At 35.9% G+C, this 12,896-nt stretch overlaps 1 protein-coding gene across 1 annotated transcript in view; it reads right to left on the bottom strand.

Annotated features, from left to right (window-relative positions):
• LOC139940365 (pinopsin-like) overlaps window positions 1-4,777 on the bottom strand; it is a 36,608-nt gene extending 31,831 nt beyond the window's left edge. Inside the window, exon 1 of the mRNA XM_071936619.1 lies at window positions 4,423-4,777. Within this exon, the coding sequence (XP_071792720.1) occupies window positions 4,423-4,777 (355 nt within the window). The remainder of the gene's footprint in view (window positions 1-4,422) is intronic.
• Window positions 4,778-12,896: the final 8,119 nt, after the last annotated feature.

Genomic DNA, 12,896 nt, shown 5'->3' with positions numbered 1-12,896 from the left:
TTAAGCGCCTTTTCGACAAGATCAAAGCGCTTCATAAAGTGATCAAACCGATGGAACTATGGTATAACACGCTGATGTGGCTTTATGTTATAAAAATAAAATGTAGCAACAAAATAGCATCATTTACCAATATATAAAATCTTTTAGCTCAAGGTCGACCTGGGTTCCGGGTCCCTGGGGCCGGACCCACTCCAGGGTTATACTGACCCGGAATTGGAGTTTTAACCCGGATTCTGTGTCAGTTTGACTGATATCGTGGGCCATTTTGATACAGATCCGGGTCAAACTGACCCAAAAATGGGTCAGATCCAATATCAGGACCCGAAATGCGAGTAAATAAGCCATTTTAAATGTTGTCGGGTAAACGATGACGTGCTCGATGACAAGTTTCCACTTAAATTTGAATTCCTCAGACCAATCGAGGTAGTGTGAGGTGTCACATGATTTTTAGGGGCAAGCTCGGGCTAAGTTATACGAAAGACTCGGAGACGGTGAATGCCCATGTTCACTAATCTGAATGGATGTGTTTGATGGGTGCTAGGGTTTGCTCATCTGCAGGTTGCTACACACAAGCTTGCCCCGAATCATTTGACATAGCAACTGTCTCTATAGTCTCAGGGATTCAAAATGTAAGCAGTAAATTGTGACTTTAGCAAGTAAAATGTTCCAGACATCATTCAAATATAACTCGCAAATGGCTTATTCTGGGCCTCCGACATTTGTAGAGTGTACTCCTTTCATGTGGGCCTCGAAGAAACCATCCGATCCTTCGGTAGTATAGCACAGACCTTCACGTCAGTAATTGCCTTGCAAGAATTATGTTACTAAGGGATACGTTTGAAAGTCAATTGTGTTGTTACGTAGAACATCTTTGCAAAAAAAAATTCTTCGATCAAGGCAATTCGAGGAAAGACTAATTGCATTTTTTTTTTATGGAACTTCTTATTGAGGTGATTTCCAAGGCAAGCAATTGATCTGGGACATTTACATGTTAAATCGAGTGGGACTGTTTGGCTACTGCGTATAGATGTATCTTGTACATTTCCTTATACAAACAATTGTAAATATAGCAGACCGCCTGTTTATAAATAATAATTGGTAAAACTTTTGTTAGATTTATATTTTCCTTCTTTTTCTGGATATGTTCCCTTAAAGGGTGTATGTACTTTTTGTAGGACAAAAAACACAATGTCCACAGATTTACACTAAACTTAACACAGTTTGAAGATAATGATAGTAGAAAGCTTCCCTGAAAATATTACGTGCTGAGGTGCTGTCGTTTTTGGGAGAAGGGTAAAACAATGTCTTGAAACATTTTTCGTCTCATGAGACGAAAATTATTTTAAGCGTTTACAAACGTATTTTCATAACATTGTTTTACTCATTTCTCAAAAACAACAGCACCTCAGTACGTAATATTTGAAGGGAAGCTTTCCACTATCATTATCTTCAAACCCTGTAAGTTTTTATGTAAATCTATGGACATTTTGAAAAAGTACCTAAATCCTTTAATCCTTTGCTCCGCTTTTTGCGATAATTGGATAACTTTGTGTTTGTACCTGCTTATGCCTAACTAGTTATTATACATAATTGTATTGGTTTCATTGTAGGAGTCGGTCTTGATGTTGTATGAAGAGCCAGTGCTGTTTGACTTGTTACCTCCAGTGAGGGCTTAATGTGAGTGGGTACATTTGTGACAACTTTGTATTTCTGTTGAATATAATAAAGATATATATTACAACCTACATTTTGCAAGCTTAAAGAAACTGACATTTTCTAAAACGTTTTCTAACAGTCTTCAGCAGAAGTTGAATAATAATCCCTTGTTGACATTTTGTTTCTTCTATCTGAATATTTATAATACATGAGTTTGTCTTGCGTCACACGGGCTCGATTTCAACAAGCACTATAACTTAATAAGATTAACTCAACTGATATTTTATAATAGTCTTCAGCAAAAGCGAAATAAACATCCCTTACTGTATTACTTATACCTGAACTTGAGCTTATCAAATTGCATTACTGTGGGCCCGGTTTCACACAGCACTTAGATTCATCTTCAGATGGGTTAACCATATTGCCATAGTAATTTGTATTTTGACATCACACTTTGAAGCAATACTTACATGGTTGGTAAATGGAACAAAACTGTTTAGTTTTAGTCTGAAAACTTACCGCTTATGAAGTTCATTATTTTTTCCTGTGAAAAATATATGGACTCAATCGGCCATCTAAAGAATAATGAAAGAAAAATTCTCTTGTTGCCAAAATGACAAACAAATGCTTCAGGCTTGATAGTCTTTTAATTTTTAAAATGAGAAAATAAACTCTTTCTCAAAACTAATTTTCGTACATTCGGGAGTCGCTTCTCACAATGTTTTACATTTTCAACAGCTCTTTATTTTCTCGTTAACACCAAGTAAATGTTTTGCTATGAAATGCAGTAACAACTGGAGAGGCAAAACAGCTTTAATTCGAAGTACGCGTGAAAATGTAAGTAAGTTTTTTGCTTACTTATTTAAAACGCACTAACAACTAGAGAGGCAAAACAGCTTTAATTCGAGCGCGTGAAAATGAAATTGGCTGCTCGTTTGCCAAATTTGACCGAGAAAACCTATAATTACCAATAGTGTCCAGTGCCTTTAAGACCAAACTATCAGCTATTCGTGAAATCGAACCTCGTATATCTATATTACAATTATTGTTACACAAGTAAAGCATACTTGTGCATTATAGACAATACCTTTACCGCATAAAATATTATTCTGTGGACGATATCTTCAGTTCTTTCAAGTCCGGACGCAAGTGCGGATACACATCCTATAAGCCGCAGCATGCTCCGTTACAAGTGTTTTTTCTCGTATCAACCTTCATTAATGAAATTTTATACGGATTGCAAACTGCGAGACAAGTTTGTGAGATGACAAGTCGGACATACAGACAAATGACGAGGCATGCATGAGGGGAATGCACGAGGGGAACGGCAGAGAGGCTTTTAGGTCAAACTCAATTTGTGAGATCCACTTATACTCCGAGAGAAGGAGTTCTTATAGAAAAACAGTAGCCCTAACTATAAGTCTCTAGCCTCATGTTTAAATGGGTGTAAAAAGAACATTGTGTTGGATACCATTTTTAATGCAAGTGCAAATGTTGTAAAAAACAAATCAAAACAAACACCCGAAACGTTCGTTGGCGACAATTTAATGGTCTGTACAAAGAAATTTCTGTTCAAATCCTGAATTCTGATGATACTCAGTCAAAGAAGTTGAGCAAGTTCCTCCTTTTTGACTCATTTGTATTTATTTTTTATGTCAGATAACGTAAATTTTCAAAAGTTTCTCTGAAAAAAAAAGCACATAAAATGACATTTTACTGGGAGGCAATCCTGAATTTGATCTCTGAGCTCCTCTATAACAGCTAATTTTGCGGAGACTTCTCTAAGATTACTCTAAGCGTTTTGATACATTTCATATGTATCAAGTTTGTGGCCATGACATGATTCCATACCCACTATGAACGAATGGAATATAATTTACGTGTAGAAACTTCAGCTTCATCATTCATCAGGTTTTTAAGTAAAAAGGAGAGGGTGGTCACCGAGCTATTGTTTTCGGGAGAGTCGCGTAAATCTATTGTTCAAGCTAAAATCGTATTCATGAAATTGTTTAACTTATTTGTCTCTAAAACAAAACTACAACTTTCGGCAGGTAACATAATACTTAAAGGGCAGCTTTCTACCACCACCGTGCAAGGATAATGTAAAATTGTAGGTTTTTTTTGTTAAGTTTAAGTTTTATAAGGCTTTACAATGACATAAACATATAAAAATTAATAAATAAAGATACACAGAAGCAACATAGAAAGAAGAAAAACAAAGCCAGTGAGTGGCAAGGATAAACAGGTGACTGGGGTGGATTTCACAAAGAGTTAAGACTAGTCTTATCTTGAGTTAGGACTAGTTACCCGTCCTAACTTAGGACTAGCTGTACATTTTTGATATCTCTTAGGACTAGTCCTAACTCTTTGTGAAATCGACCCCTGCACCTACTAAGCCGTTCTGTGGCAGTGTCATCAGTTAAACGCACGTGGCAATGTGTCCCTTACAGCTAGCAGTTTTGAATTACATGCGATCAATTTTTTTCCATTATCACGTGCAGGCCAAAGAATAAAACATGACGTTATCCGAACCAAATCGAATCGGTCAACCGATCTACATCCAAATCTATTTCAATCAATCTAAAATAATTGTAATTAATTTGATTTCAACTGATAATTTGAACAAGAAGAAAACGGAAAAATCATTGTTCTTTTTTGTACAATTTAGTTATACGATCTTTCTTTTAAAATTGTCGTCTTTTTGTTTTTATATGTTTTTTTAAGTTACTTCATGAAAGCTAGAAGCATACACAAAAGTTAACTCACCGCAAACTGTAACGATAAAGGCATACCAAGTACATCCACCCGGTCCGAATAGCCATCTCCTAGCAACATTTGACGCAAACGTAAACGGGCTTCCGAAAATTGACACGCTCAAGTCTCCAACGCTTATGTTCACCAGAAACATGTTGATCGGGTTGCGTAGATTCCTGTAGCGGGCGTAGAGAAACAGGACGAGGCCATTGTTAAAAATGCCGAAGAAAGTGAGGAGTCCCAGGTAGACCGCGGTAGCATCGTAGACGGTAGCGGAGACCTCCTCTACGGTATTGGTGGTGGTATCTCCAGTTAGCGTAGACGCCAAAGTGTCACCCGTTACCCACGATGAAGTAGTGGTATTCATCATGCTCAACCGTGCTCGTTACAACCGACAGAATTCCTGCGCTATCGATGTTAACTGCAAGATCAAAATATTGCATCTAAGACTTGTATGTGGTCCATAATGCATACAGGGCTTCATTTTATAGTTAGTTTTTGACATTAGCATCTGATCTGATTACTCATAATTTACTCATAAGTCAGTCGCCATTATTCAGAGTGAAAAGAGGTTCTTTAAGTGTACCTGGCCACAGTAGCAGTCACCGAGGGAGGGGCTATATAAAACGATGATAATAACCTGGTATCAAAAGAGTCCAATGCGCGTGCGCTTGAGCTACTTATAGTATTGTCTAATATTAATTAGTAATGACTACGTGATTGGATTCTAAACCTGTCTAAAATAGAACTGGCAAAAGCTGGGATGTTCATGGCCATGACAGCTGATGGAAAAAAAATACAAGTTAGTTTGCTCTTTCTACCCGGCAAGTCCGCTCTCCATCCACGTATATTCAACGCTGGGGAAATCTACTCCAAATTTAAACATCCAATCTCTCTGCATGTTGTATATGTCGCCTTAGGGGATTGTGAACGATACAGCTACACGTAGCTCCGGATCAATCTCTTCGCACGGGAAAGAACAAGTTGGAGAAAATGACATTTCTGCTGACGTTAAAGGAACATTACAGAATTGGTTTTTGCGATTGAAACAGTTACTGGCAGTAGCGCTAATTAATCCACCATATACCCAAATAGAAAATAGTGAAAACCTATTACACATTTTGCATAACATCGAGTTAAAAACAAATGATCTAAACGCACAGAGCCGATAAACTCCAAACGGGAAATTAATAATTTAATTGATTTTGTATCAACTATGATATTTCACACATAAATATGTGGGATGTTTCTACCATCATCATCATTGGTCAGTTTTATAAAAATCTGTGATCTTAGTTTTCTGACCGATTCTGTAGTGTTCCTTTAAGGGTTTATGATGATGGTGCCAGGTTTTATGTGAACAAAATTAGCCCCATTTTAATTGTATGAAAAAAACCACTCACTTTTTGCAACGATGCTTCTATATCATCTGGATAACATTGAAATCCCTACTCCTGAATGAAAACCTTTTCATCCCCATGTGGCCCAAGTGCGAGAACCAGGTTTGGTAACCAGAAACACCTGCTTCCAATTTGAAATGATTACAGGTACTTGACTTGGAATATAATGAATCCAATTTGGCTCAATAAGTCAAACCATGGCCAAACACACCGCGCGGCTTAAAGGAACACGTTGCCTTGAATCGGACGAGTTGGTCTATGAAAAGCGTTTGAAACCGTTTGCTACGAAATGCATATGGTTAGAAAGATGTTTTAAAAGTAGAATATAATGATCCACACAAGTATCACTCAAAAGTGCACGGTTTTCATTTTACGTCACGAACTAACACGGTCGGCCATTTATGGGAGTCAAAGTTGACTCACATAAATGGCCGACCGTGTTAGTCGACGAGGTAAAACAAAAACCACGCAATTTTAAGGCATATTTGTGTAGATCAATGGGTCGTATGAATAAAAAGTAGTACTTACTTTTACTTGAAAATTTCAAGTATTTACTACCATCCATATGAATAAAAGGAAGTAAAAACTGTTACTTAAAAGTATTTACTAAAATGCTAAAAGTATCTACTTTTACCAAAAAGTAAATTCTTTTAATTTTAGCACTTACTTACTTCCATATGAATAAAACGGAGAATATTCTACAAAATGCAAGTAAATACTAGTGATTTTTCAAGGTAGCTCCAGAGCTACCTTGGGCACAGAAGTAAAAGGCTCGTCCGAAGAAATGACAGTGTTTATGAATGTTCCTCACAGGATAAATGTTTTAGTCCAAAGGAAAGACATCACTGAAATATTAAATAGACACATACACAGTGTTTCACAACAGAAACAATACACACAAACTCAAACTGCTTTTAATCAAACTTTTTTAAATATGCTGAGGATAAAATAAAACCGTTTGTAAAAAAAAGGTTTTGTATCATTACAGTAAGCTTTTCAAAAAGATATTAGGAATTTTTTCAACTCAGAAATGAATGCCTCGATCATTAAGGCTTATTGTTCATAAAATCAGAAGAAGTAATTTTTTAAACAATTGAATGCATTTCAATAGAATGTTGTTCGTGCTATATTAAAACTTTTAAGTTTAATTTAAATAGGTATGCTCATATCCAGCTCTCATCTTCTCTATACAGCGCTGTCATGCACTCCATGTTTCAAAAGCATAACAAAAACGTTTTTATTCTGTGTGTCCAGATGAGTCGTCTTCATCAAAATGTTGTCAGAATAAAAACCTCATGGCTGACTTGAAGATTTCTATGTTTCTATTAAATCAAATGCTGCTTTGGCTGTGTGTGTGAGCGCGTACGTAGACGTGAATGGGAGTTGTAATACAAAGGAAACCTTTTGTTAAGAGCCATTCAGCCATGGTATATCAGAAGTATTTACTCCAAAGCATTAAGTGAATACTTTGCAGTAAAAGAATAGGTTTATTCATACGGAATTCAGAAGATGCTTTTACTGAATGCTTCTACTTGGAAGTTTATGCTTTTACTTTTTGCTAGTACTTGTCAGTAAATACTACTTTTTATTCATACGACCATTGTATTCAACTTTTACAAAATCTTTCTAACCATATCGATTTTATAACAAACGGTTACAGGAAGCTTTTCAAAGACCAACTCGACCGATCCAAGGCAACGTGTTTCTGTAAGGGAAGATAATGAGAACTTAAGGTTTAATATACACAGATTGTTTCGGCACTCAGGCAATATACACAAATTGTTTCGGCACTCGGGCAGAAGACACTACTGGTAATCACTCAAAAACAATGGTAAGCATACTAAACTTACTTCGTAACGAGCAATGGAGAGGCTGTTGATATATATAGCATAAAACATTGTGAGAAACGGCTCCCTCTGTGGTACCGTAGTTTTTGAGAAAGCAGTAATTTCTCAATATTTGAATTCAACTCGAGACCAAAGCTGAGGTATTGAGTTCAAGAACCTGAAAGCACACAACTTGTGGGACAAGGGTGTTTCTTCTTCCATTATTCCCTCGCAATTTCGATGACCAATTGAGTTCAAATTTCCACAGGTCAGTTATTTTATGAATTAATGAGATACACCAAGTGAGAAGACTGGTCTTTGACAACTACCAACGTTGATGTCCAGTTCCTTTAAAGGCACTGGACACAAATGGTAATTGCTTATAGTTGTTAGCATACAAACTTACTTGGTAACGAGCAATGTAGAGCTGTTGTCCAGTGACATTAATAAGATCTGGCATTGAATGCATTTAAGACCATACTTCGTTCGGGGTATTATAGGGTTTAAAACACTAATTGAACCACTTCAGATATTAACAGTCCTAATAATAATCTGTTGACAGCATAGCGCAGGATTACACCCGTGTATGCCTCATCGGACCCCAATAAAATCAAATCTATATGCAAATTTATGTAAAAGTATAAGGCTCTTTGCATTTACAGTGAAATAGTTCTGACCCATCGCATGGGATCTGTAGCGTGTATAATTAATTTGTAATTTTTTTTGTTAAAAGTATATATAGCCGGTATTTTTCAAGATTAGGCCCAGTTAGGCCCAGTAGGCCCTTAATTCCGCCCAGACTCAGAAATAGGGTAAGTGTATATAATTGTAACCAAAAACTCTATACATGCATTTATCTTGTCTTGTATCCAAACATTATGCACAAAATAACAAAAGTGTAAAAAGTTTGACTCAAATGGTCATCAAAGTTGCAAGAGAATATAATGAAAGAAAAAAACCTTCTCTCACAATCGTGTGCTATCATATTCCTAAAAGGCTTCAAGCGTGAAGTATTTTGTTATTTGAGTAAGAAATAACCTCTTCCTCAAAACCTACGTTACTTCAAAAGGAAGCCTTTTCTCACAATATTTTTTTTCAGCCTACTATCAATTCGTTCAATTTCAATTCATTAAGGTTTATTAAAAATATCACAAAATACACGACACAAGTTAAAAAGCCTTAAATTGGCGTGTTTACATTCATTATTGTAAAAAATTACAAAAAAAAACAACACCCTGACTAAAAAAAAGGCGAAGAAAAGCTGTAGGCATAAATCCACCAAAAATAATAACAATTATTGATTAAATTAAATTGATAAAAATTGCTCGTTCTCAAGTAAGTTTTTATGTCAACAATTGTTTTTAGTATTATCGATATTGTGTCAAGTGCATTAAATGCCCGAACGTAATTGACTCATTCAAAAGCAAAACCTTATCAACATAAGGAGCCCTACATAGCATTTGTACATGAAGTACCCCGTGTGTTTCAGAAGGGCACTCCAGGATTTCGGGAAAAAACAACAACAACCTCAACAACAACAAAACAAACCAATCTTTACTGGCATTTATACTTAATTCCAGCTTTCGGAAGAACAAGTTGATTATCTGACGTTCTGACAGAACACCGGTGACAAGATAAACGCAGCTGGAATTGACTGACATTAGGTACAGCTGATTTTATTAGACTTCAGGCTTAATCTAAAATAATTAGTTGCCTAAAGCAACATTAAGCTTTCAACAACAAAAAGGTAAAATAAACGTCAATAATATTCATTTGAAAGAGGAATGAAGGAAGAGCCACCCCCCCCCCCCCAAAAAAAAACTTATTAATTTATACCAAGGAAAATTAATCGTTACAGACACTTGCCGCCTTGGGTTATTGTCATAAACCATGCAGTCTACTCACTTGGTGTATCTCAACAAATGCACAAAATAACAAACCATGTGAAAATTTGAACTCAATTGGTCGTCGAATTTGCGAGATAGTAATGGAAGAAAAAACCACCCTTGTCACACGAAGTTGTGTGCTTTCAGATGTTTGAATTCGAGATCTCAAAATCAAACTCTGATGTCTCGAAATAAAATTCAAATATAGGTTTTCTCGGTCAATTTCGGAAAAAGAGCAGCCAATTTAACCACCAAGCTATTCTATTTCGCGCAAAATCGAATGCTACTCAAAAGGGTCATTCGATTTCGTTTTGGGATGAGTCAAATGTAATGTTGCGTCATTCGAATTAGCAAAATAATCATTCAATTCAACAATTCATCAAAGCAGCATTCAAATTCGCGGACGCTTCTTCAGGCGTGTGTCACGAAAAAGAATGACGCTACGCTAAATTGAACAGAGTGCTTAAGGAATTTGACTCGACCCAAAACGAAATTGAATGCACGAATTCTGAATTTGAAACGCAGTAACAACTGGAAAAGCAAAACAGCTTTAATTCGAACGCATACAAATTAAATTGACTGCTCATTTGCCGAATTTGACCGAGAAAACCTGTAGTATATAAGTGGGAAACAATGGTTGTTTCTCGAAAACGACGTTACTTCAGAAGGAGCCGTTTACCAACATGTTTCATATTATCAATATCTCTTCATTGATCGCTAGCATGTACTTTTTTAGGCTGACAATTATTTTGAGCGATAACCGATAGTATCAAGTGCCCTGGAAACGCAAATACGTCATTTTGTTTGAAAGCAACGATGTTGAAGAGATTTACAGATTGATTTTCACTTGAGTGTCTATAAAAATAGACTGGAGTATACTACTACTTTAGCATATAGGATCGTAATTAGCTGTACTGCCGCAGAGTCAGTTCTGAATTGGTCTCAACGTTTCGACTAGCTTGCTCTAGTCATCGTCAGGAGACTGAAGAGGTAAGAGAAGAGTGGGCTTATTTATAGGGGTTCAGTGGATCCACTGCAGGTCAATCAATGCTCTGATTGGTTGTGTGAACAACTCTACCTGGCAAGTAGTAGATACACACATGGTGTTACCGCAAACCAAATATACATTGATACCTCACCATGCAATGCCTCAAACCCTAAATAATCTTTTCGTTTTCCTCTAGTGTTTTTAACGTGATTCTGCTTCATCCGAGTGTCCTTTTCACCTTTTAAGAGTGCAAGTTCTGAGGCTACAGATACTTTTGTTAGAAGCCGCCTACAACAATAATTTGCATTCGATTATTTTGTGATGAGCTTCATTTTCCAGTAACAATGGGTCAATGACCTCGAAAAGTCATTACATTGAAGATGTAAAGTCCATAGCAACAGTCTTGAAATTACAAGAGTCGTTACTTCATCAAAGTTGGGAGGACACTGTCCTGGCAATTCACATCATCATGAATAAAAAATAAATAAATCAAGAATGAATTAAATACAAATTTGAAGGTACAATGTACATGTATATTGGTATAAAGGGTACACAAAATTAGTATTAGATTTTTGTTTCAAAGCTTACTGATTCTGAAATTAATTATTAATTTTTTTTTTGGTCTGTGAAATAATATTTCACCTGAAATGAAGATAATATTGTTTTAGGAAAAGGGTATCTGAAAACCGCGAAAATAGCGACACTTTGTGACTAAATAATTGACTGTTAGTCATCCAGAATGTGTGTTTGGTGTTTTTCCCATCTGCAACTAACCGAAATGCATCGTTGCATTGTAGTAGACTTGAATTTAGAGATGCTTTCCCATTTACCCGATCTGGTTCAACTTCTAAAGAAAATAATTGTTTGAATATAAATCTGTAAATTCTTACATTACTTATTGTTTACACTTTACTAGAGACTTACTTTTTATTGTAATAAGCTTGATTTAATTGGATATGAATTATTGAATAAGTTTGCCTACGCGTGCTTCCATTAATATTGCACTTGGTGTAGATAACTATTATGTGTATCGTCTTTACATAAATGCACTGGACACCTTTGGTAATATTGTCAAATACTACTATTCTCAATTGGTGTATTCTAACATATGTATACATAAACAATCTGTGAAAATTTGGACTCAATTGGTCATCGAAGTTGCAAGAGAATAATGAAAGAAAAACGCCTTTGTTGCAAACATTTGTGTGCTTTATGGTGCCTAAAAAGGCTTCAGGCCTGAAGTATTTTAATATTTTGAATAATAAATTAACTCTTTCTCAAATTGATAGTATAAAGCATTTGAGAACAATTTCACTTCGAAGTAATGTCAGTAATTAAAAAAATAAATCAGTTGTTGTGCTCTAAAATTTGAATCGAGTAACGCTTCTCAAATTATGTTTTCATATTACGGTTATTCTTCCTGCGTGGTCAGTTTGCTCAAAATTTTCGGCGATTAAAAGCGCATCCACCTTTAGACATTCAAATTTCACAGGTTAGTTTTATAATAACTACTTCTTTGTAAGGTTTGAAACAATCAAACGGTAAGAAATACATTGCCTTTAAGCAGTTTTATGTAACAGATTATTAGGAACAGCGCCCTCCCTTGCCACCCAACTCAAGGGCGTGATAAACACTAATTAGAAGTGTCAATCAATAAGACCAATAAAGAACTTTATTATCCGAAACGGGGGAAGTATAACTGGCCTTGATTGCTTAAGGAAACAGGTGTCAAGACCGGGACTCGAACCCACACATTGCTGAACAAACACCAGAGCTGGAACCATGTATTCTAAATCAATGGTCTTAAGCCATCTGACACAAAAAGAGAGAATATTCAACCCGTCCACAATCATCTGGAAGTCTGTTGAAGACTTCGGTAATAAATGCCAGTCCGGAGTAGCTTTAAGCCCAAGGCTGAGAAATTTGTTTACAATTCCAATGAATATTCAGGAAAGCCTCTCAAGTTGATGGATTTTTGTTTCAAATTAAGAGCTAAGTAATTACATGACATTTTTGTCAGGCTACATTAGGCGAAAAGGGCTCAACAGGGAACTTATAATTAGTTAGATTTTTTGGCAGAGCACATACAAGTTGTTTACGAGCAGATTGTTCAAAACATTACGATGACATCATCGACGTAATAGTCACAATATTTGTTAAAGACTAGTATTTGTATATTGGGTTACTCAACATAAAATTAATGAACTTTCAATCGTTACCAAAGTTTACACACCTTTTAAAGACATTGAGCCGTAGTATAACACTTCAAAATGATAATTTTAAAATCGTAGGCCTATATCTAAAATATTTTTTATTTTATTTTTACGCGAGTTTGTTGGTTATTATAGGTAACGGTGTTGTACATGATCGGTAGAGCTCACAAAAG

This window comes from Asterias amurensis, chromosome 1 (genome assembly GCF_032118995.1).
Source record: "Asterias amurensis chromosome 1, ASM3211899v1".
Taxonomy (NCBI): domain Eukaryota; kingdom Metazoa; phylum Echinodermata; class Asteroidea; order Forcipulatida; family Asteriidae; genus Asterias; species Asterias amurensis.
This window is presented reverse-complemented; position numbering and strand designations above follow the sequence as displayed.